Source organism: Primulina eburnea, chromosome 14 (assembly GCF_022965805.1).
Source record: "Primulina eburnea isolate SZY01 chromosome 14, ASM2296580v1, whole genome shotgun sequence".
NCBI classification, from domain to species: domain Eukaryota; kingdom Viridiplantae; phylum Streptophyta; class Magnoliopsida; order Lamiales; family Gesneriaceae; genus Primulina; species Primulina eburnea.
The window spans coordinates 29,177,346-29,199,084 of NC_133114.1; the positions used below are offsets into that span (position 1 = coordinate 29,177,346).

Genomic DNA, 21,739 nt, shown 5'->3' on the forward strand with positions numbered 1-21,739 from the left:
ATCGATATGCAGTAATATTAAGCATATCCAAGTTTTTTTGACGAATTATCTTTGAAATTTTGAATAAGTTCAATTAGGGAAATTGCAATTTTACTCTTACAAATTGACTTGTTTTGAGCTTTAATCATGTATCTTGTCAATGTTTGGGTTTTATCCAATAATTTTAATTTTTTTTGTTTTCTTTTCGCTCGAAGCCACTAAATTTGTAATATATTGCTAGGGAAAAGATTACCATTTTTCTTCTATTTTGAAATATATATTGAGTCTCATTTTACTTTATTTTTTTGTTTGGATTTAATTTAATATGTGTAATATAAGTTGTTCTCTCTACATAGCTACGAAGAAGAGCATAAATGTAAAATAAAAAATATTCAATGAGATCAATCATTGTTGGAGAAAAAAAAAGCGATCAAAGCAAAAAAAAAATCCAAATTATCGAATGATAACCAACGTTGACAAATTACATTACTAGCTAAAACTCAAACAAGAACAACTTACGTTACTAAAATTGCAATATTTATGCTGAATTATAAGCCATGCTCCAAGATTTCGAGTTCGGCTACAGATTATGGCACGAGCAAGTTGCTCGGATGTAATCTGCGTTAGACCATGCACGTTTTTTTTTTATGTTAGTGTGTGCGAAAATCATCTTCAATGTATTACCTCACTCTAGAAAAAGTCACTGAAGCACCGTCCAAAATGTACACATAATTAACTTATGTTCATACTTTTTTCCCCCAAAAAGAATTATCCATGAATGGAAAATCCTTCTTATGGGTCAGAAGCCTTTTGACTCGGACGAGATGGTAAATCGACAGCTACCAGTACTAGAAGAGAAAACTGCAAACATCGACTTTCAGAACATATCTCTCACAATATTTTAATGAGGAATTGCTCCACACGATGATCGATCCTGCAACGCCAGAGAATATCTTCTCACATCACCCCAAACTTTACCAACTCGCTTATGCTCCTGAAAGCTTGTTCATGCTATTTTTATATTGACACATATGTGATCTATAAGCTCGCTCTCTTTATACATGCAGCGTCGGAAGATTTTGGAAAATAATCTTAATCTTGGTCAAACAAAATTTTTGAGAAAATTGTATTGTACGTGAGGGTTATTTCTCATATAAACATGACACATTACATTACCGATCCTTATAAATCTCATAATTAAAGAGCTACTTTTAATATTTAAATTAGTGAAAATAGTATTATTTATTTTCTTGAATGAAAATCATTTGACAATCTATTTTAATAAATGCACATGTTTTTCCATGTGTGTGTGTATTAATTTGGTTGAATGGAAAGGGGAATAATAGGAAATATATAGTGGGAATAATGAGAATCAAAGATTTACGCAGAGATTCGTTATCGTGCATGCTCTTTATCCTATGTGATATAACACATCAATCACCCTCAACCAATGCTTCAAATTTAGGTAGTCACTTCACCAAAAATAAAAACAAAGCTACAATTATTAATAAAATATTCCTGACCATATGTTTGTGAGAATGGAAAATTATATAAAATATAATATAATAAAATAAAATGCTAGAAACCAATCCAATAATATTTCGTAAGTACTACGGCCTTCTTTACAATCGAGATTTCTATTTAAATAGCATCCATGCACTGCCCATTTTCCTCACACCAAAACCTCCTAACAAACAAATCACCACACGCTATATATATTTCTGACCCGAGATTTGAAATTTAAGGCATCTTCAAATCCAATGGAGAGGGTAGGCCTCATGGTATCCGAAAAACCCGTCGTCATATTTAGCAAGAGCCAATGTTGCATCAGCCACAGCGTCCGGGCACTCCTTCACGACTTTGGGGTGAACCCTACGGTGCACGAGCTCGACAAGATCCCGGTCGGTCGGGAAATCGAGCAAGCTCTGTCGAACATCGGTTGCAATCCCACAGTCCCCGCGGTTTTCATTGGTGGAAAGTTCGTGGGAGGAGCAAATGAGGTCATGAGCCTCCACCTCAAGAGGTCCTTAAGGCCCATGCTCCAAAGGGCTGGTGCGTTGTGGGTCTAAGATTACAGTAATCGAGTGCCTATTTTACCCGATTCGAATAATAATACATGCGGCCGGTTGCTGCATGTTATGTCAAATCTAGCTAATACGTGCATGGGGACTAATTAATTAGTAAGGATTTAGGGGCAGAAAGGGAGCGGAGCCGATTTATGTCTGCTTATATTTTTCCTAACAATATAAACTAAATGTTGTGTACGTACTATATAAGATTTGTTGCATCTCAACATGCTATCTTTGATACACACTAAAAAAAACCGGTCCTCTAGCGATTGGTTTTTGAAAAACCGTTACTAAAAACCATCACAACCTAAAATTTCCCATGGATTATGTACACTGGGAAAATGGCAACTGTTTTCAGAAACTATTGATAAAATTAGCAACGCATTGCCAAATGATAGATTTCAAATACATTCGAGTGTTATTTGTGAAAATTATGTGATCTTGCAGTATTAGTGGCTTGTTATTTATTATTGTTTATTACGTGCATGAATAATAAAAAATAAACACAAAAACATCCGAATTTTATTGTAGTTCGGTCGAAAGATCTATGTCTAGGGGATCACGCTCAGACATGAATCAATAGGACTTAGCAAATCAAAACACTCCATCTTTATATGACGTCTCTATGATGAATACTTTCTGCAGACTTCTCTCGGTGAACATCACTTATCTTTGATTCCATTTCACTCGAACTCACTTCGATACCGCGGAAGGCTCTCCCGAAAATGTCACCTTAGCTTCCTCTCCCAATAAATGAATTACCAATCAGTGAATGTTGGTGCAACCAACAATAGAAAAAGCTCTCAAACATAATGATAAGGTGGAGCTGATTGAATCTTGTTGTAGGGGTTGTTGCACTACAAAATGAATGATATGTGTTTTTCTTCACAAAAGTTACTCACGATACATATTAATATAACAATCCCAATGTTTTATCCCTCCACGAAATCTCCATAGTAGATTAATAAATCTTGTCTTGTTTTATCATTATCCAATTTAGAGTTTTTGTTTGAAACTTGCAATATTTACTGATAAAGATAAAACAATCCCTCTTATCACTATTTAAAAGATAATATCAACTAAAAATCCACAATCATATCTATTAATCAACTTATCAACAGTAGGTCAACACAAGCCAAAACAAAAAAAAGTAGGTCTCTGTGATAAGGTCTCACGAATATTTATTTATGAGAAGGGCCAACTCTATCGATATTTACAATAAAAAGTAATATTCTTAGCATAAAAAATAATATTTTTTCATGGATGACCCAAATATGAGATCCGTCTCACAAAATACGACATGTAAAACCGTCTCACACAAGTTTTTGTCACCCAAAAAATACTACTAACATTTTGTATCCAAATGTGATTCTCGTTCAAATTAATGCTTTCACTAAATGAAATCCATGTGTTCGAATCATGGAACCTTTATTAAGATTCACCAGCACTAGTAAAAAATGCATTATTTTTTAGAATGACAAATTATTTAATTCCTTGAGTGAACGTTATTAAATTATCGTAACAACTCAGGCATTTATAACAACAAACAATAAAACCAAGAAGTCTTCATTCCTAGAATTACAATATCAATAATGTAAAAATAAATTAAAATTTTCCTCTGCGTATAATATATAAAATGAGAAACATTTATTTAACAAAACAATAAATATAAATATCCTATTCAATATTAAATGCTTGTCCTCCATATTTGCTTGAAATGGTCCACGATGATTGATATTTTTTTTTACCCATTTTGAGATTATATAAATATAAATACATACACATTCCTTTCAATTATCATTATCATAGAGAATAACAAATAGAATATATATCATAAATAATTTTTTAAAACTAATCACATCAGATTTTAAAATATTGTATGTCCGAAAAAGATTGAAATATAAATTTAATTTAATTAAAAATTTGACAAGAATGCTCCACAAATCTTACACAACGTGACTGATATATTAAAAATATTTATCTAAAAATTCTCATTGTTGGAAGAGGGAACGCCATCATCTCCCGTTTTAATTTTAATAATTAATAATCTCAGTTAATTAAACCAAACATTAACTCTTACTCATGCATAAAATAATGAAAATTATTATATAAATCATGATCATAATTATTAACATGTCGAGTTTATTCATAAAATTTTGTTATAATTTTTAAAATAAATAAAATATTATAATTATGATAATAATTTATATAAAAAAAATTACGTGACAAGTGAAATTAGTCACTAAACCTCAACCTTACCTTACAATAATAATTTTTTTTTAAAAAAAAAAAAAGAAAAAAAGAAGAAGAGAGCCACCCCCGCGCATTTTATATTTGGTGTGTCATGCCGAAAGAGCACAAGGCTAACCTGCGCAGTACGCACTCCCTGCCAGCGCCTCACTTCAGTGTAACAGTGCTGCAACACTCGCTGAATGCAAAAAGAACTATACTTACATTTTCTGTATCGACGCACCAATAGCTAGATAATTGACACGATACAGTACAGTATTACAAAATCGTTCGAAATTCTAGCTTTGGTTCAGTTCAGTGCAATACAAATCCCTAAATTTCAGCTGCATTCTGTTCTATTCAGTAATTTCACTTCTGTGTTGTGTGTATGTATCAATATTAGCCTATAGATGCACAATGCTGTATCTAGACCTGATATTTGTTGATTTTATGTTTACTGTTTGCTGTAATGTGGTGTATTTTTTGAAAATTTATGAAGGTTTCCTCGTTCGATTTTGCCGTGGCAACTGGGGGTTCTGTGAAAAAGAAGGAAATGTTTGGGTTCTCGAGGAGAAGAATTAAGCTCGAAAGGTAATTGATTAAAAAAGTTTATCTTCTTTTTTTATTTGTGTGTCAATTGGGCTGGATGGAAAACAAATAAAAAAATTAAACGCCACTGCCAATCGCTTTTTTATTTAATGTGTGTGTGTGGTAATTACTGGCTATTTTTATTTCTACGGTTTTTGTGAAAATAGTTATTTAGATTTGCTTGTTGAATTAATGCATCTCCTGTCCACATAAACTGAAATGGTAGATACCTCCAAATATCATTACTTAAGACAAATGTTAAGAATAAACTGTGCTCTTGTGTTCGTTGAGTAAGCACTTCATAATCTTTTCCGGTATTAATCTTATTGACGACTTAGTGGTTTTAAGCCTTTATCATCACATGTATGATGAGAGTATGCACTTGAACAAAATATTGATTGATATGGAAATTGATTATAGTGTTTCGAATGGTTTAGAGTGGGCCGCCAGCTTATTTGTTGAAATCTGTATTGATTGCATAAGTGTAAATATTAGAATTGGAATTTTCATTTGTAGAATATGCTAACTTTGTCAAAATTTGAGTTGAACTTAGTATTTTGATGATATGGTGATAACAGCAGTGACCCTCTTCCCTGTGATGCCTTTGAACGGAAAATTGAAATACTGTTCCTTTTTTTCTCGAATGTAAAATTTCGATTAGACTACCTTTTCATTTTCGTAGGACCCAACTATAGACATGCTTGAGAATTGAGCAATTGTCCCGTATAATGGAGTGCATGATTTCACTGGCTACCATTGTGGTATTTATTTTTGGTTAAGTATTTAGATCTAGCATATTATTGAAACTTGTTACTATCATATTCATCATTTGTGCAGATGGTTTTGGTGTACATGTCTTGTTATGGTTAACCAGCATTGTAAATACTTCAGAGACTTATCGTTGTAAAGTTTTTCGTATTTTTTGTTTCCTTCAGAATAAAAAAAGTTCAACAATCAGATGCTGCTCAAGGAACTAGAAGTCCAGGAAGGCACAATAAAAGACTTAACAGTTCAAATGTCAGTATTCAGTTTTGGTCATTGACAGGTTCTATTAAAGATTGGCCTGCTTATTGAACTATTCTATCATGGCAGGGGGAAAGCTTGGCAGACAACACTAATGATTATGATGAGCTCATCCATCAATCTTCATCTGATGGGTCCGAGCTTAATAACTGTGCTTCAGGAAGCTCTGAAGATTGGATGGTGCTTTCTGTCAGTGGAGTGAAGCCTGAAGCCCGCTTCAATGTAAAATACTCTTGGTCCTACTCACACCTGTTGAATAAAAATCACGCCTGATTGGTTTTTTTCTTAGATGAAAACATTTGAATATTTTGGATGTATTCTATGTAGCACGCGGCGGCAGTTGTCGGGAACAACATGGTGGTAGTCGGTGGTGAATCTTCAGATGGATTGCTAGATGATGTTCAGGTATCATAATAAGCACTTCAACTTCTCTATCCTGTTATTGGACAAAATTTGTGGTGATTTCTTTTGCTTGCAAATTCTACAGTTTAATTATTCTTTTATTCTATCCAGAATTGGTAGTTTTTGTCATTTCCAATTACCCAAACTAAGCAAATGTTTACGGTGTTTGCGAAGGAAATGATGTGTTCAAATATTGCTTGTATTGTTTATACTATAGCATTGACTATGGATTTGTTTGAGGAAGAATGTTGTATGTCATATAGTGATGTGGAATGCACTCTTATTTCTTCATTATTTGTTCAGGTACTGAGTTTTGACAGATTTTCATGGACTAAGGTTTCACCAAAGCGGTATCGATCACCAACTAGTTATCCATTAAAAATACCGGCATGCAAGGGTCACACTTTGGTATTGCAGTATTTCCTACATCTTATCAGTGCCTGGGGTATGTGCTGCAGCCTCTTATTTCTTGCCCATGCCACCTGATAGTCATCTCATGTCACTTTCTAGGTTCCTTGGGGGAAAAAAGTGCTTCTTATAGGAGGAAAAACTGAACCTGCAAGTGAAAGAGTCACTGGTAGGCTTTATCTGATTGTAAGGCTCTCTTGCTCTCTCCGTGATAATGTGTCCCCTCATGCACTTGTCCTCTTACCATGCAGTCTGGGCATTTGACATGGACGAAGAATGCTGGTCTCTTATGGAAGCAAAAGGAGACATTCCGGTACTAATTTCTCCATAATTAATAGGTTAAAGTAACTGTTGTCAATTTTTCTCCATGATTAATAGGTCAAAGTAACTATTGTCAAATTTTCTCCATGATTAATGGGTTAACATAATTCGGGCTTTGAATTTGATACATGTAGCTGTACTTTCTAAGCTGAATATGTTTCTGAGTTATGTATTAGCATTAGAACTTTGGGCTTTGGTTTTATCTGGCATATTGGATATGAATACTCCTGTTATCAATAGTTATTACATCGAGAAATTCTGAGTTTTGCATTATGCATCATTTTATTTTATTTTGAATAATTTAGCATATGACCTGAGCTGTCCATCCTGTTCTAATTGTTTATGTCCAACGATCATCTCTCCCTTGTTGGTTTGAAGAAGCATGTGAATCTAATGCTCGGTTGTTATGTTTTCCCTAATGATGAGATACTTGTATAAAATTAATCGGCAGCACTTATTTTTATATACTTTTTTCTGCCTTTTCCCTAATCATTACATTATGTGTTAAGAAATACTATCTAAATCTTCTGTTATTATTTTTGGGAGTCTACATATTCTAGCCTAGTGTAATTTTAAAAATAGCCTTCTTTATTAAATATTATATACAATGTAGCATTTTATAATTTAGTACTCCTCAAATACCCCTTCTTTATCCTTTTTCCCCGCCTCAATAAAAATATTAATACTTACAGAAATAAGAATCACTTTCCAAAATAGTAATGTTTATCTAGACTATCTGAAACTATATTTACAACTGATATTAAATTTGAGTTACATAATGCGTTTTTATAATATTATCAACAATAATGACGAATATCATCATTATCTTTATTAATTTATATATGATTGTTTATGATGATTCTTATTTATTATTTTCTTTGTTATTAATTATTATTCTTATTTTTTTATTTGAAAAAAATATTGAAAAAGCAAAAAGTTGGCGAAACATGGTAGATTCAAATTTGGCAAAATTAGAAAAGTTATTTACTTTATTTTCTAAAAGAAATCCTTATAAGTAAAAAGTCTATAATTTTTATTATCAATATAAATTAGATAAAGAGCAAATAAATTTGAATATAAAAACAAATGCAAGAAATTAAAACACAAGTGCAATAAAAAATTTATTCATCATCATCATCATAGCACGTTCCCGTTAGTTGCAAGATCGACTACATGGATATTAGTTCTTCAAACTAAACGATTTTGTCACATGTCATATCTTAGAAGAAGATCTAAGAAAGCTTCCTTAACCACTTTAATCCAAGTTTTCAATAACTCACCTTTCATTTTACTCCTTTCATTAACCTGTCAACCTAAAGATATGTCGGATTGAGGTCGTGTTTGGTCTCCTCTTCACATGACCAAACCATGTTAGCCGTCTCTCTCTAATCTTATTCGCAACTCTTTGACAACATAAAAAACCAAAAGCTTCATGACGTGTCTCTCTAATCTTATTCTCAACTCTTTGACAACATGAAAAAACCAAAAGCTCCTCTTCACATGACCAAATCATATTAGACGCCTCTCTCTAATCTTATTCTCTATGGGAGTTACAACTAAATAAATCATAATCCTTTCATTTCTAATTCATCCTCGCGCATTTTGCATGCATCCATCTTAACAAACACACCTCTGTTATCGTCATCTTATGTATATGTAGTCCTGTAATGGCCCAACACTCCGAGCCATAAAGCATAGCTGGTCGAACAATAGTCTTATAACATTTTCCTTTCAATCTCGCAGATATCCTTCTATCGCATAAGTCTTCTGACGTCATCCTCCATTTCATCCACCCTGCTTTACTCATATGGTCTATATTCTCTCTAAGGTCCTCAGTTTTTTGGATAGTATATCCTAAATAGCAAAAAAGTTCACACCTGGGATTCTCGACCTTCTATCTTAATTGGACTACCCATTCATCTAGATTCAAGACCAAATTATCTAATAAAATACGTAATAGCTCCATAATTATATTATCATATTAACTCAATTTAGTTTGTGTGTGTGTGTTGATGTAAAAATTGTCTAAAGGATATATTTAGAACTTAAGGCTATTTTTAAAAATTAAATGTCAATAAGGTCAAATTTGATTATAGGTATTTGTAGAAGGTCATTTTAAAAAATCACTATCTCTTTTTTATTTGAAAGAAAAAATTCGGAGGGACTGTAATCCTAGAATCAAATGGAGCATTGGTGGCGAATTTAGAATAATCAGTAATATCTAGAGCTTCATAAATTGCAGGTTGCTCGTAGTGGACATACAGTTGTTAGGGCAAACTCTGTTCTGATTTTGTTTGGAGGCGAAGATTCTAAAAGGAGGAAACTCAATGATATGCATATGTTCGATCTGAAATCTCTGACCTGGCTTCCTCTTCATTGCATGTAAGCAAAACTGCCGTCAATACTTTTAGGCTTTCCAGAATAATTGGCGAGTGAATCTTTCTGTATCTGATTATCATTCTGTTACTTGTTTTTCCCTGATCTCTAAATATGGAAAAATTGGTTTAGTTGTTATTGACCGAACATTTCCTGTATGCAGTGGACCACGGCCGTCTCCAAGGTCGAATCACGTTGCAGCTCTTTATGATGAAAAAATACTTCTAGTTTTTGGTGGAGTGTCAAAGTCTCGTACTCTAAATGACTTATACTCACTTGACTTTGAGACGGTTTGTGTAAATAGTTTATCTAAATTTACTGAATTCTTACATGATGATAATATGATTTAAACCAGAGCATATGCAAAACTATAACTCGTGAATATATTCATATAGATGGTGTGGTCAAGAGTTAAAACTCGGGGTTTTCATCCATCGCCTAGAGGTGGTTGTTGTGGAGCACTTTGCGGAACTAAGTGGTATATTTTTGGTGGTGGTAGCAAGAAAAAATGTATGTCCTTCTAGCTCACCACCAATCTTCTGTTATCATTTTACTAAATGCCGGCTGTTTTTGGGTTTGCTGTCCTATATATTTATATTTTTAAGTTCCGAGAATCTATCATTCTTTTCTTTGCATGAATAAGCAACTGTTGCCTGTGTGTCTCCTCGAGACTTTCCAATGTTTGAAAGTTCCTTGGATGGTACATGATAAGAATTTTGAAATCCTGTTTAATTACCCAACTGACTCTCAATTATTTTCCCTTTTACAGCGGATGCAGAGACCTTGATATTTGATATTCTTAAGCTTGAATGGTCAGTTGTTGTTGCATCACCATCGTCTTCCATCACTACCAATAAGGTTTGGTTTGATTCTTCTGGTTTACTCTTGCAAATATGTCGCATTCTCAATACATGAAAAATATAAATTTAATTGGTGAGAATCTTTTTATGGATATTTGTTTGCCATGTTGCATGCATTCTCAGCATGTGATTGATGTAACCACTGTTATTAATGCTTTTGTTATTTAGAGTAGCCTTGCTCTTGTCTGAACTCTGAAAGATCATGTTATCGAATGAGACTGTGAAACATTGAATGAAAGACCAGCTAAGAATGGATTAGCTGGACTCTTGTTGGGTTGTCGCTATTGACCTCCCGCAAAATCACAGACCTGACATTTCTAATTCACTGTGATGCAAATTGGGTTGCATGATGACAATAAGCATTGCTTGAAATCTTAAATTGCATATTGTGAATCCACACACATCTTTCCAGATAAATGAAGCAATTGCACAAGTTTCCCCTTTGTATTTGTCTTTTTTTCCCTCCCTATGCTATATTTTTATATTTCACCCTACATTCTGATAATTGTTACTTTCCCCTGCAGGGATTTAGCCTAGTTCTTGTACAGCACAGGGAAAGGAATTTTCTTGCTGCTTTTGGTGGTTTCAAGAAGGAGGTATCAGACCAGGTAATACATGAGCCAAACATGATGTGTGATTTTTTGGTTTATGACTTGGGCGATTGGAGTCTATTTCTGATTCTTGTGTTTTTCTACAGGTCGAGGTACTTGTCATGGAAAAGATTGAATCATCGATTATTCAAAAAACAACATTGAGTAAAGTTGCTGGATTGCTGTCTGAGAATCGTGCCTCGTCTGTAGAATTGTCTTCTCAGCCAAACGACGGTTCTCTCGGTGGTCATTTTGATTCTGTCTCAAGACTTCATTTAGCATCTGCTACCGAACAACATGGGTCTGGTAGAAAATCGTTGTCAGAATCCTTACTTGTTGACACAAATTCTGCTCCTGGAAATGCCTCCTTCCGCAAACAATTTAATAATCAGGAGGAGAATGCTGAGATGACAATCATGAATGTCTTAGGAAAAAAAATCCAACCACAGGTAAACATGATTGGCTATTGCCATTGTCCCTGTTAGATTCTTATCTAAAATGTTCCAGTTGATAGCGACGACCATACTGTTTTTCTTTTTCCCCTCGGTTCTTACTTTTTTACCTTATAATTTGGGAAAAAAGTTCATTATTACTGCTTTCAGGGTTTCTGTTGGTCTTGTGAAACCTCAAATTGGTAAGGAATCCGAAGACATGAAACTCCTGCTCGTTCTAATGGGGAAAAAAGGTTGTCTAATTCATGTACATGATATCGTTTCAGTTAAGGGAGCAAAACATAAAGCCAGTCGATTTAGGAGCTGGGATTAGCTCTGGAGGAGATAAAATTGCAGAAGAAACATGTGCGTCAGAATCTGATAACTTGAGTTCTCTTGACAAGCAAGGAAGTGGAAGCTTGCTGTCAGAAAGTGATGGTCTTGCATTTCCAGAAAGTGATGGTATATCTAAAATAACAGTGCAATCAAACATCTATCAAGTATATGAAGCAAAACTAGCTGCCCTGTTAAGAAAGAATGGCATTCTGGAAGGACAATTGACAGCTGCATTAGCTGGTCGTGAGGCGGCAGAAAATAATTTGTCATCTTCTCTCAAAAGTAGGCAGGAAATGGAGAAAAAATTGGCAGACATAATGAAAGAGTTGGAGTTTTTTAAGGAGAAGCTAAACAGTGTTGAGTTGGCACATGAAGAAGCGAATAGCCTATCTAATATTGTCCACTCTGACAATGTAAGACTTGAACACGATGTATCTTTCCTTAAAGCCGTTTTGGACGATACACAGAAGGTATAGATAGAGCGTAGCTTTCAATCTAAGCATTCCTTCTAGTTAATTATGAAAAGTTATCGGGCTACTGATTAGACTGATTTCCTTCGTAGGAGCTTCATTCGACTCGAGGCGTCCTTACAGGAGAACGAGCTAGAGCATTCCAACTACAGGTTCCATCCACTTCTTAATCAACATGATATCATAAAAAATACGTTGGTCCTAAACTGATTGGGTTGATTACTTGGATCCATCTGCTATACTGTCTGAAATCAACTAAATCACTTTTCTCATCTTCTAATTAGACAATAAATTGCAAAAAATCAGTGTCCTTGTTTTCCTGTCTTTAGATCATTCTATGTTAAGTGAATTGATTCCAGAATAAGAAAATATCCCTTCACACTATATCAGATTTGCCTGGACAGATGAGATTCTACTCAGGCTCACTGCCTGTTTATGCGATTTAGAAATGTTGGCCAATTTTCACAATTGATTGGCCTGGAAATGACATTATACAAGATTTACCCATTCTTGCTTCAACTTGACTACCAGTTCTCCACTTTCTTTTTAAAATAATTCATTCTTATTCACTGACCTTCTCCATATCAATTACCAGGTTGAAGTTTTCCATCTGAAGCAAAGATTGCAGTCCTTGGAGACTCGAGCACCAACTCCTAGAAAACCTTTCCACGTTTAGCGTCCATAAGAATGCTCGTTTCTGTTTTATATAGTTAGGTCTTCCACTAGCCATATTCTCACAAACAATAAAGGCCGGTGTTTGTATTGTATACCATATTCTTCGCAGCGTTTGTATTGCTAGCTACGCGTGTGTAATCTTGGTCCAAAGATGATGTTGTAATGTAAAAAAGTTGCAGTTGTTAGCTTTGAATGTTGTAATGTTAGCTTTGAATGTTGTAATAATTAATCTCATCGTTTCGTCGATAATAATAATAATCTTGCAAGATCATGATAATTTTATTCTAAGTAACTGTTCCTTTCCTTCTTTAGTCTTAACATGGACAACATGTGCGTATAAGTAACAACCGCAAGGAGTAAGATCGAGTGAAAGTGAAGTTGATACCACTCATTCTTCTATTTTAAAGTTCAAATGAAACGAATTCATTTGAAATGAGATTAGCATAATTTTTGGATTTAACATTCTCTCTGCGAATCGAGGCTTTAAATATGGTAGGATTTACAAAATCATTTATTTTTCACATATGTTAATCAAATATACAACATGAAAACTGGCAACAAAAATTTTTTAAATTCTAATTTCAATAAATTATAATTTCAATTATTTTTGTAAATGAATTATAATTTCAAGAATACTCGAGCTATTCAATAACTCAAGTCATCCACCAGATATCAGCCTAGCTGAAGCTAATTAATGCTCTTATCATATTCAGATATTGAGTAGCAACTTTAGAACACACGACACTATACATGATAAATAATAATAATAATAATAATAATAATAATTTGCACAATTTGTTTCAGATCTTGATAAAGCTACAATTGTCACTGCTTATGGACCCGAACCTGAGTACGGTTCTGTACAGTGGTAGTAAGGGTTACAAAGCAATGAAAGGGTATTGAATTCGGCAATAATAATAATAATAATAATAATTGGTACCAAAACTGGACTTACAGTACGGTTTGTCGGTGAGACAAACCTGGTATAAATGTTAAAGCCTTCCACCGCCTCATTATTTGACACAACAACATGCTTGAGGGTAGGAACACAACAAGATTTTGACAAGTCACTTACGCAAATGGATGAAGTCACTACAAAAGATCAGCGTCGTCTGGATCTACCTCAGCATCATCAGCCTCGTTGTCTTCGTCTTCTTCAGGGGCATCCGGATCAACCCCCTACAAGATAAAATGTGTAAAGACAGGTTGGTTTAACTGTACCACACAACCACGTGGACAGACAACACAAACCTTCATTTGTTTTTCCAACCGCTCCAGTCCCTTTCTTGCGTCATCACTTAGGGGGTTTATCCTGAATGATGATAAGATGCAAACATTACTTCCCCATAATCAGCAGCGATGAAACATGTTTTGTTGACCCCAATGCTCCGATGATCCTTTAGTGAACTATCCCACCGCCACAAATTGGGCAGGGGAGTTGGAGTAGGGATGAGGGTGGACAAATAAGAGAAATTTACCTCAGTGCTGCCTGATAATGTGAAAGGGCCTCTTGCAGCATGCTTGTAGCTGCAAAAACTTGAGCAAGCTTAGCATGCAAAGAATCATCGGCCCAATCTTTTAAAAATCCCTGGAGGAGGGAGACAGCATCTCCATTTCGGCCTTCCTGTACATGGAGCTCAGCCAATGCCAATGCAGCTCCAAGGAAACCAGGTTCCAGTCTGAGAGCCGATTCATAAAACTTCTTTGCCTGCAAAATTGAGCGAAAAAGCAAAAAATTAAGAAAGATTCACATAAGAATGCTGAATTTAATAGCGCAGAAGGCCTCGATAACTTTGAAGTTCAATTTGAGGAAAAGGGAGTGTACAATTACGAAGTTCACTGATTGAACTCCAGTCAAACCATTACAATATTCAAAAGACCAACTCATGCAAGCACATGCACATTAAATTAGAGAAAACTGACTTGCTGCAAAGATTTCTCATCAATACGTGTTTTCTACAAGTTGCTGTATCTAAAAGGTACTTCTAAAAAAACACAGAGACAGACTTCAGGGGGAGTACAACAAAATCAAGAATCCATAGAACTTACCTTTTCTCTGCCACTGCTGCTACTAGCATGAACATCCCCAACTAATTTTAGAGCCTTCGCTGATTGAGGCATTGCCTTCATTGCTTCTCGAGCTACATACAAGGCCTCCTTGATTTTTGACAAAGCCAGATAAGAACGCACTAACCCTGTAATATATTTGAAGATTTTAGCCACAAAAAGCATTCACACTTGTCGATGAATTCATAGAAATAGAATATGCATATAAGATTTAAAAGCCAATCCACAGAGATTTGAAAACTTCATGTCTGCCAGATTGTCTTAAGACTTACCTTGATAGGATCGAAGATCAGGCCTCAGTTCTTGAGCTCCCCTGTAGGCAATCACTGCTGCTTCTGGTCGATTCATTGACAAGAAAAGATTTCCCTGATATCAAGTAAATTATAAGCTAACAAAATTGTACAAACCAATAAACTTGAAGATAGCAAATCAAATGATGCATGAAGATAATAAGATATTCTCGAGCTTCTGAGAAACTAGTGGCAAAAAGGAAAAAAAGGCATAATCAGCTTTTTGGCAATAGATGTTACCATACCTTCATTATATAACCAGTGACATGCCTCTCATCGATGCGAAGGCTCTGTCATTAGTTAATTGATTGTGATCATAGAAGCATTTGTATAAGAAATGAAGAACAAAAGTCAAGAAATCTAACCTTCTCCACATAAGATAAAGCTCCCCTCTCATCTTTCTTTTCCCAAAGAACAGACAAGGCCACAAAAACTTCAGGCCTCGTAGGATCGATGTTCAACAGATCATGAACTAATTTATTTAACTTGAAATTATCAGACTTGAGCTTTAGAAGCATTGCATACTCATCCATGTAAGTAACCAAATGTGGATCAATTGACCGAACCTGGAGAGATAATTTTTTAAATTTAATGTTGTCAAGAACAAGAAATTGCAATAGCACAAGTGAACTTCCTACCTTTTCGAAGTCCAAAATAGCTTCATCATTTTTCCCAATGACAGCTTTAACCTTAAAAAGATATTTCAACATTACACAGTAGAAGAAAGTCATTGGGGCTTGGATATGTTGTATGGTTAGCTTTACATGAAAAGCTAACGAAGAACCTAAATTCAGTACTTTCCAAATCACTTCCAACAATATTTCTGTCTGCTTATTGATTGGCATCACTTATCTTTGGAAAGTGCATTAATCATTCACTTAACTTAGCATTTATAAACGAACATATCAGCCTATATCTCCCACTTAAATATGAAGGCCTGTGCCACAAGAACGTTCATACATACTGCTTATTTTCACATCCATATAGGAAACCCACAACCCGGACAAATAAGTTGCTCAGAGAACCTAGAATCTATCAATATTTTGCTGCATTGACATAGATATATGTCCTAAAGCAACATAGCATTTTGAGTCTCTTACAATCTAACTGCGTAGTAGAAGTTTATTCTAAAGTTCATCTAAGGAAGCCTGATGGATCGTTTTAAATTGGAACTGATTAAACAAGGACGTAATTAATGAATAGTGCCCTGACCATGTTTGAAATGTTAAGATACTATCTAATGCGAAAGTTATAGACCTTAGCCATTTCAAGTAAAATGTGGATGTTATTAGGAAATCGCTGGAGAAGTTCTGAGAATAGTTCCAGACCACCTGCAAACCAGGGGAAAAACAAATAAGAACAGTGATGCACCATGGAGAATATATTGGTTGACTGCCCATGAGTTACAGAACCAAAATATGCATGAGCATACATCTCATAATTGGTTATGCTTAGAGAATGAAATTTCTCAGTTGCAGAACTCAAAATCATTGCCAATAATAGTTGCCATAGAAACTGTAAGGGCATTTCTGTGGCCGCACAATAAGAAATGACAGCTCAAAAAATTTCTGTTGTAAAATTGTTCTAATCAAGTATTGCAATTTTGTTTTCAAAACAAAAGTTTTTATAGACTACATAAAAGAACAAGGATAAGAATTACATGAACATGAGACGCAACCATGTGCACAATGGAACTATTCATACAAAAATCAAATCGTGAAAGAATGCAATGGAAAAAATCGAGTTCTGTAGCCTGACCTTTGTAATCATTTGAAGCAACACAGCATTGAGCTTCAACATAACGCTGCGTCGCAAGAAAAGATGGCATGACTGTTACAGTGCCAAAAAAAATTCCACCAAGTGGTTTAAATGCCACGAAAAACAAACAGATACACATGGTTGCAGGAAAATATTTTTTAGAAGAAGTTCAGTGTCTCGGAAAGCATAGTATCTAGTTAGATGCAAGTGTGAATTTTTCAGAATATTGTTTGATGTTCCAAGTTCTTTATCACCTATGCTTGAGATATATTATGAAATGCGAAACCGAATGTTTAATTATGATGATATTAGGGAGAGCTCAATGCAGTTAACAAATCACAGAAATAGATAACCTATTTGCCAATTTTAATTCATTGAGATAATGATAGAGTGAGTATCGCCTCTATGTTGATTGCCTGCATCATGAAAAACCGATTGATTGCATGTGATAAGAACTGTAATGGAAGGATTCTCATAACTTACCAACAACCAGCGGCTCGAATCAGAATAATCAAAGGGAGGTCTTCCACTTCTATTTGGAGTCTGGAACAATCAACAAATGACATAGTAGAGTAAGAAAAAAAATTAAAAAATTAATTTGTATCCAATGCCAAAGTTACAAAAGTAATCGATGGACTTTAAACTGTTGGAAGTGATATGATCAGTAGAATATCCCAGAAAGAAACAGTACAACTTCATAACGATATCAGAACCAATGGACGACCATGCCAAAGAGGAGAACAAAATAAACAAGATAATGAAGTGTTCAAAGAAGTATTGTTCATATCGCTAAGAGTTACTATTTGGCTGTTTATAAAAGAAGAGCTTTCTGAAACTTCTCATTGCTGCTTTAACAATGCATGACAATGAATTTAAAATAATGTTATCTTTATGCTAAAATAAAATAATCGAGTGATTAATCGTAGCAAACTTAATTTTCGAAGAAATTAGAGCATTTTATCCTTAGTAGCACAAATAAAACAAATCTGCGAGATGAAAATGCACATTATGAAGGAAATGGAGACAACAGTCATGGAACAATGAAAGTAACCGAAGGATTGATCTGAGCTAGAAGGGTCAGGACGATTCAACAACAAATAAAAAAATTCACATGTATTATGCCAGAAACCTTTTCAGCAACTTTGTAAAGCACCATCCTTCTAACTAAAACGGAAAATGTAAAATCCGTGAACACACACACATACGTATATATATATTACATGGAATCAAGTGTAGACATCAAACCTGAGGGAACAAAGAAATTATATCCTTGGCAGAGACACCCAATTCAGCCAAAGCTATAATAGCATCAAGTATGTAAGGGCAATTCCTGTCAATATCAAGAATAAAAGCACACACTAATTGTCACAACTGTCGATTATTTCACAAATACAGAAAAACAAACAGGCAAACAATGCACTCTGAGGTGCGGGAGTGCTCCTAAATCATGCAAAGTATAATTGAACACCAAGATAGGATACCTCAAACACTCCTTAAAACATCCAATTGCAGCTCGAGTGTGCCTAGAATTTCGGTAAAGTTTAGCCATCATAAGGTGCATCTCTAGATTCCTCGATTTGCTAGGAATTCCCTCCATCTATTAAAAGCAATAATGGAAAATCAAAGCTTTTGGTACTATTAATGAACCCTGTCTAACTAAACCTCAGTGATATTCAAAATATAGTAAATGCTGAAACCTGATGCCAGTCAAAATACAAAATCAATTTAAGGAAAGAAAGGGATGTGTTCAGGGACTCTGTAATAACATAGCTAACACATTCCACAAGACTTGATTTGCAACAGAAAAAGAAACCAATTGAGATAATGAGAAGTCAAATATATTATATACCTCAGCAAGAGCAGCTTTACTCTCATTTAGTGAATTGTGACAAGTAGCAATCTTGAATTTTACCTGTACTGACAAGAACAAAGAAAACACAAAGAGCCTTTTGACATTTCTGAATGGCTAACATCACAAAAATACATACTCCCATGATGTGTGATACCTCATTTTCATTTAAAGCCGAAGGATTAAGAGAACCAGGAGAAGAGGACCTATTTGCTGCTGACAGTGAGCTTCTGATTGTCACGGATGCAGCTGCATTTTGTTTAGGTATTATTTTGTGGTATTGCAATGCTTGCTTGTATATTTGCTGTCCAAGATATGAGAAACATAGAAAATGAAATACAACATGAAAATTTAAAGAAACATTGGAGCAAAAACAAAAGAAGCGTATTAAATTCATTTGCAGTGTACGCATATTAAATTCATTTGTAGTGTCTGATATCGAGGAACCAAAGCCTTATAATTGAAACCGGAAACACATGCACGTAATCCGTACATATGCTCTATCAATTCGATAAGACTCTAGTTTCACAGATCCAAACAGGCAACTGAATTAAAACAACACAATTTTACAAATGCATTCCAACATTTAAAACACAAAACTGAAGCAGAACTGAGATTACACACCTAAATCAAAAAAATGTAGCATATGGACTTGCAAATATTGCATGCCGAAAATCTTACAATAGCTCTGCTGTACTCTTTTTCTCGAAAGAGTGAATCCCCATATAGCACCTGTCAACAGAGATAAAATCCAATCATCAACGACAGAAATGCAACAAAAGTTCAAAATAAAAAGATAACGCTAAAAACTGTAAAAATTAATACAAACCAAACTTTCTGCTTTGAGATGAGGACTCGTCTCAGGGCTTATCGAAGGCGACGAAACAGCAAAACAACCCTAGTTTAACCAACAAAACAAATTACTTTCCAGGAAAAAGCTCAAATCCTATCAAAAAAATCATAAATCAGCCTAATTACGAAACAATTGACTACATATTACTAGTTTGCATGAAATTAGCTTCATTATTACCAGCATTTGAGCAGAAGAGTAGAGGCCATGATCCAGTAAAGTGGATAAATGCTCTTTAGGTACATCCATCGAACAGGTGGAGTGTACTTCGTGTGTGAAGCTTTGACTGAACTCTCAGAGCGCTCTTCTATTTGAAATTGCAATTCGAAGAAAAATTCTCACAGTAGGACCATACTTTTGGGCAATTCGTTTCAGGCCCCAAAATTCCACCCCCGCTGAGCTGGCCAGTAACAGGATTGGCTGATGTTTCAAATAATCCAAGGTTTTATGTTTAACGTGTCTTAGATTTGATTTGATTTATATTTATGATAAAAATAAAATTTTTAATATAAAAACAAATAGTTTTATGGTGAAAAATAATATTTTTGAAATAAAAAATAATATGGTTCATGTGTTAAATATTTTTAACTCAAATCAATATATATTACACAATATTTCTTCATAACATAACTAATAAAATATGATATTTTTGTTGTGAAAAATATAGACATAAAATGTATAATTTCTTTAGGTCGGGTCAGAGATTCGTATAACAAAATTGATATGTGACACAGTATCACATGAGTTTTTGTATTATAATTATAATGACATGATTTTGAGTATATTACTTGTGAATAAAATTTCAAATTACCTATATATTTATGTTATGTTTTTAAGGCAGAAGTTAATGTGATATAGGACTATCTTTATCTCATTAAGCCACTATAGTGAAATGCAAATTAATAAAATCAAAGAGGACTAATCATAAAATTTGTGTGAGACGGTCTTATGATTCGTATTTTGTGATACTATCTTATTTGAGTTATTAATAAAAAAATATTAATTTTTATAGTAAGAGTGAACATATTACACTAAAATATAAATAGATCGTACCATATTATGAGAAATAAGGACAGACAAGTGTAAATGTCAAAATCAAGAGTATATTTAAAAAATTACAAACTAAAATGATGACTTCTGCACTTCTCTTCCACGACCTTATTCAGATTTTTAACGAGTTTCTTCCCCCCCTCAAGTTGTGTTGCACGAGGACAAGGAGTTTTGGTTTCTTTTTTACTAAACTTCTCCAGAGTTCCACCTTTTAAAATTCACCAAACGTCAGCCATATATATAGATAACAATTTAGTATAAATATCCTTATAATTCTTTATCTTAAATATTATTATACATATATATTAGGTTAATGCTTTGCATTAAATTATTGTATCCGCAACTAGAAAATAAAAAATTTACAAGGGCTGCCAACAAACACGCCTAATACTTCCAATCTTTTGTGACTTAGCCTGCAAAAAAGTATGGAAAATAATCAACGCATTTCCACTAAGAAGAATCCACACACACACACATGTGTGTGTGTATATATATGTATATATTACAGAAGTTCTTTGTAGGTTCATTAATTTGTCATCACGTAAATAATGCATGAGTATATCCCTTTGTTTACAATGACGTATTTTTCAAAATATTCCCACAAATTAATATAATAATTCGATTTGATTTTTTATTTTCTTGGGACAAAAATGCAGAGCGAGCTATAGTGAGTAGCAAGGGAAGACTGGGATTTGATTTGATGGTCTTGTAATGATAATGATACTCACGGGAAATCTAGGGTCCGATCCCAACGAGCGTCACTAGTTCAGACGTGGGCTTTAAGATGACCCTGAGCCTGAAATCAAGAAAAAGACCGTTAAGAGGGGGCCAGGAGGGTGTCCTGGCGTAGCCCCTCCGACGCTCAAGTCAGTGACTGAGGATATATGGGGGGAGCAGCTAAGGGTGCTGCTGAAAACAATATTGAATGAATGAACTGAACACTCAAACCTGGTATTTATAGGAAAATACCTGGGCCCCTGATGGGCCTGTCTTCCATTTGGGCTTGAGATGGGCCAGGGGCAGTGGGCCCATCCATGAGGTATCACCAGTCTCCCCCTCCCGAGTCGAACTGAATCGTAGGTTCGAAGTTCGATTAGTTGTGCTGTCCCCGAGTTACC

General features: G+C 34.6%; 3 protein-coding genes across 12 annotated transcripts; 2 read left to right on the forward strand and 1 right to left on the reverse strand.

Annotated features, from left to right (window-relative positions):
• Positions 1–1,647: 1,647 nt before the first annotated feature.
• Positions 1,648–2,279, forward strand: LOC140812039 (monothiol glutaredoxin-S5-like). Its single transcript, XM_073170216.1, has one exon. The coding sequence runs from the start codon at positions 1,740–1,742 to the stop codon at positions 2,046–2,048; it is 309 nt and encodes a 102-aa protein (XP_073026317.1). The 5' UTR covers positions 1,648–1,739; the 3' UTR covers positions 2,049–2,279.
• Positions 2,280–4,400: 2,121 nt separating this feature from the next.
• Positions 4,401–12,971, forward strand: LOC140812111 (acyl-CoA-binding domain-containing protein 4-like). 6 transcript variants are annotated; one of them, XM_073170313.1, is made up of 17 exons: positions 4,401–4,423; positions 4,777–4,868; positions 5,801–5,882; positions 5,958–6,110; positions 6,216–6,293; positions 6,594–6,698; positions 6,801–6,867; positions 6,950–7,011; positions 9,262–9,401; positions 9,559–9,685; positions 9,791–9,905; positions 10,165–10,253; positions 10,780–10,863; positions 10,953–11,294; positions 11,564–12,082; positions 12,175–12,234; positions 12,678–12,971. In XM_073170313.1, the coding sequence occupies exons 2-17, from the start codon at positions 4,831–4,833 to the stop codon at positions 12,756–12,758; spliced, it is 2,142 nt and encodes a 713-aa protein (XP_073026414.1). In that variant the 5' UTR covers positions 4,401–4,423; positions 4,777–4,830; the 3' UTR covers positions 12,759–12,971. The 6 variants fall into 6 exon arrangements, with proteins under 6 accessions (XP_073026414.1, XP_073026410.1, XP_073026411.1 ...); XM_073170309.1 differs by lacking the exon at positions 4,401–4,423 and adding an exon at positions 4,430–4,663; XM_073170310.1 differs by lacking the exon at positions 4,401–4,423 and adding an exon at positions 4,430–4,659.
• A 676-nt stretch (positions 12,972–13,647) lies between these two features.
• LOC140812190 (anaphase-promoting complex subunit 7-like) lies at positions 13,648–20,015 on the reverse strand. Of its 5 annotated transcripts, none has more exons than XM_073170411.1 (18): positions 19,752–20,015; positions 19,551–19,619; positions 19,403–19,453; positions 18,879–19,025; positions 18,722–18,784; positions 18,354–18,469; positions 18,118–18,202; positions 17,356–17,415; positions 16,873–16,915; positions 16,372–16,445; positions 15,753–15,803; positions 15,480–15,680; positions 15,360–15,404; positions 15,097–15,190; positions 14,807–14,952; positions 14,236–14,465; positions 14,009–14,069; positions 13,650–13,936 (listed from the first exon to the last, which is right to left on the reverse strand). In XM_073170411.1, exons 1-18 carry the CDS (start codon positions 19,818–19,820, stop codon positions 13,850–13,852), a joined length of 1,692 nt encoding a protein of 563 aa, XP_073026512.1. In that variant the 5' UTR covers positions 19,821–20,015; the 3' UTR covers positions 13,650–13,849. The 5 variants fall into 5 exon arrangements, with proteins under 5 accessions (XP_073026515.1, XP_073026512.1, XP_073026514.1 ...); XM_073170410.1 differs by having other exon boundaries at positions 13,651–13,936; positions 16,873–16,918; XM_073170413.1 differs by lacking the exon at positions 15,480–15,680 and having other exon boundaries at positions 16,873–16,918.
• Between the last annotated feature and the right edge of the window lie 1,724 nt (positions 20,016–21,739).

What these genes read in the sequence shown, in the direction of transcription:
- LOC140812039 (XM_073170216.1), top strand. Translation starts at nt 1,740, where the DNA reads ATGGAGAGGGTAGGCCTCATGGTATCCGAAAAACCCGTCGTCATATTT.
- LOC140812111 (XM_073170313.1), top strand. Translation starts at nt 4,831, where the DNA reads ATGTTTGGGTTCTCGAGGAGAAGAATTAAGCTCGAAAG. An exon ending in AGCCTGAAGCCCGCTTCAAT is followed by an intron (nt 6,111 to 6,215) that starts GTAAAATACTCT and finishes TATTCTATGTAG; the next exon opens with CACGCGGCGGCAGTTGTCGG. An exon ending in CTAGAGCATTCCAACTACAG is followed by an intron (nt 12,235 to 12,677) that starts GTTCCATCCACT and finishes ATCAATTACCAG; the next exon opens with GTTGAAGTTTTCCATCTGAA.
- LOC140812190 (XM_073170410.1), bottom strand. Translation starts at nt 19,820, where the DNA reads ATGGATGTACCTAAAGAGCATTTATCCACTTTACTGGATCATGGCCTC. An exon ending in TGCTTCAAATGATTACAAAG is followed by an intron (nt 16,446 to 16,872) that starts GTCAGGCTACAG and finishes CCTGGTTTGCAG; the next exon opens with GTGGTCTGGAACTATTCTCA. An exon ending in CATTATCAGGCAGCACTGAG is followed by an intron (nt 14,070 to 14,235) that starts GTAAATTTCTCT and finishes ATCATCATTCAG; the next exon opens with GATAAACCCCCTAAGTGATG.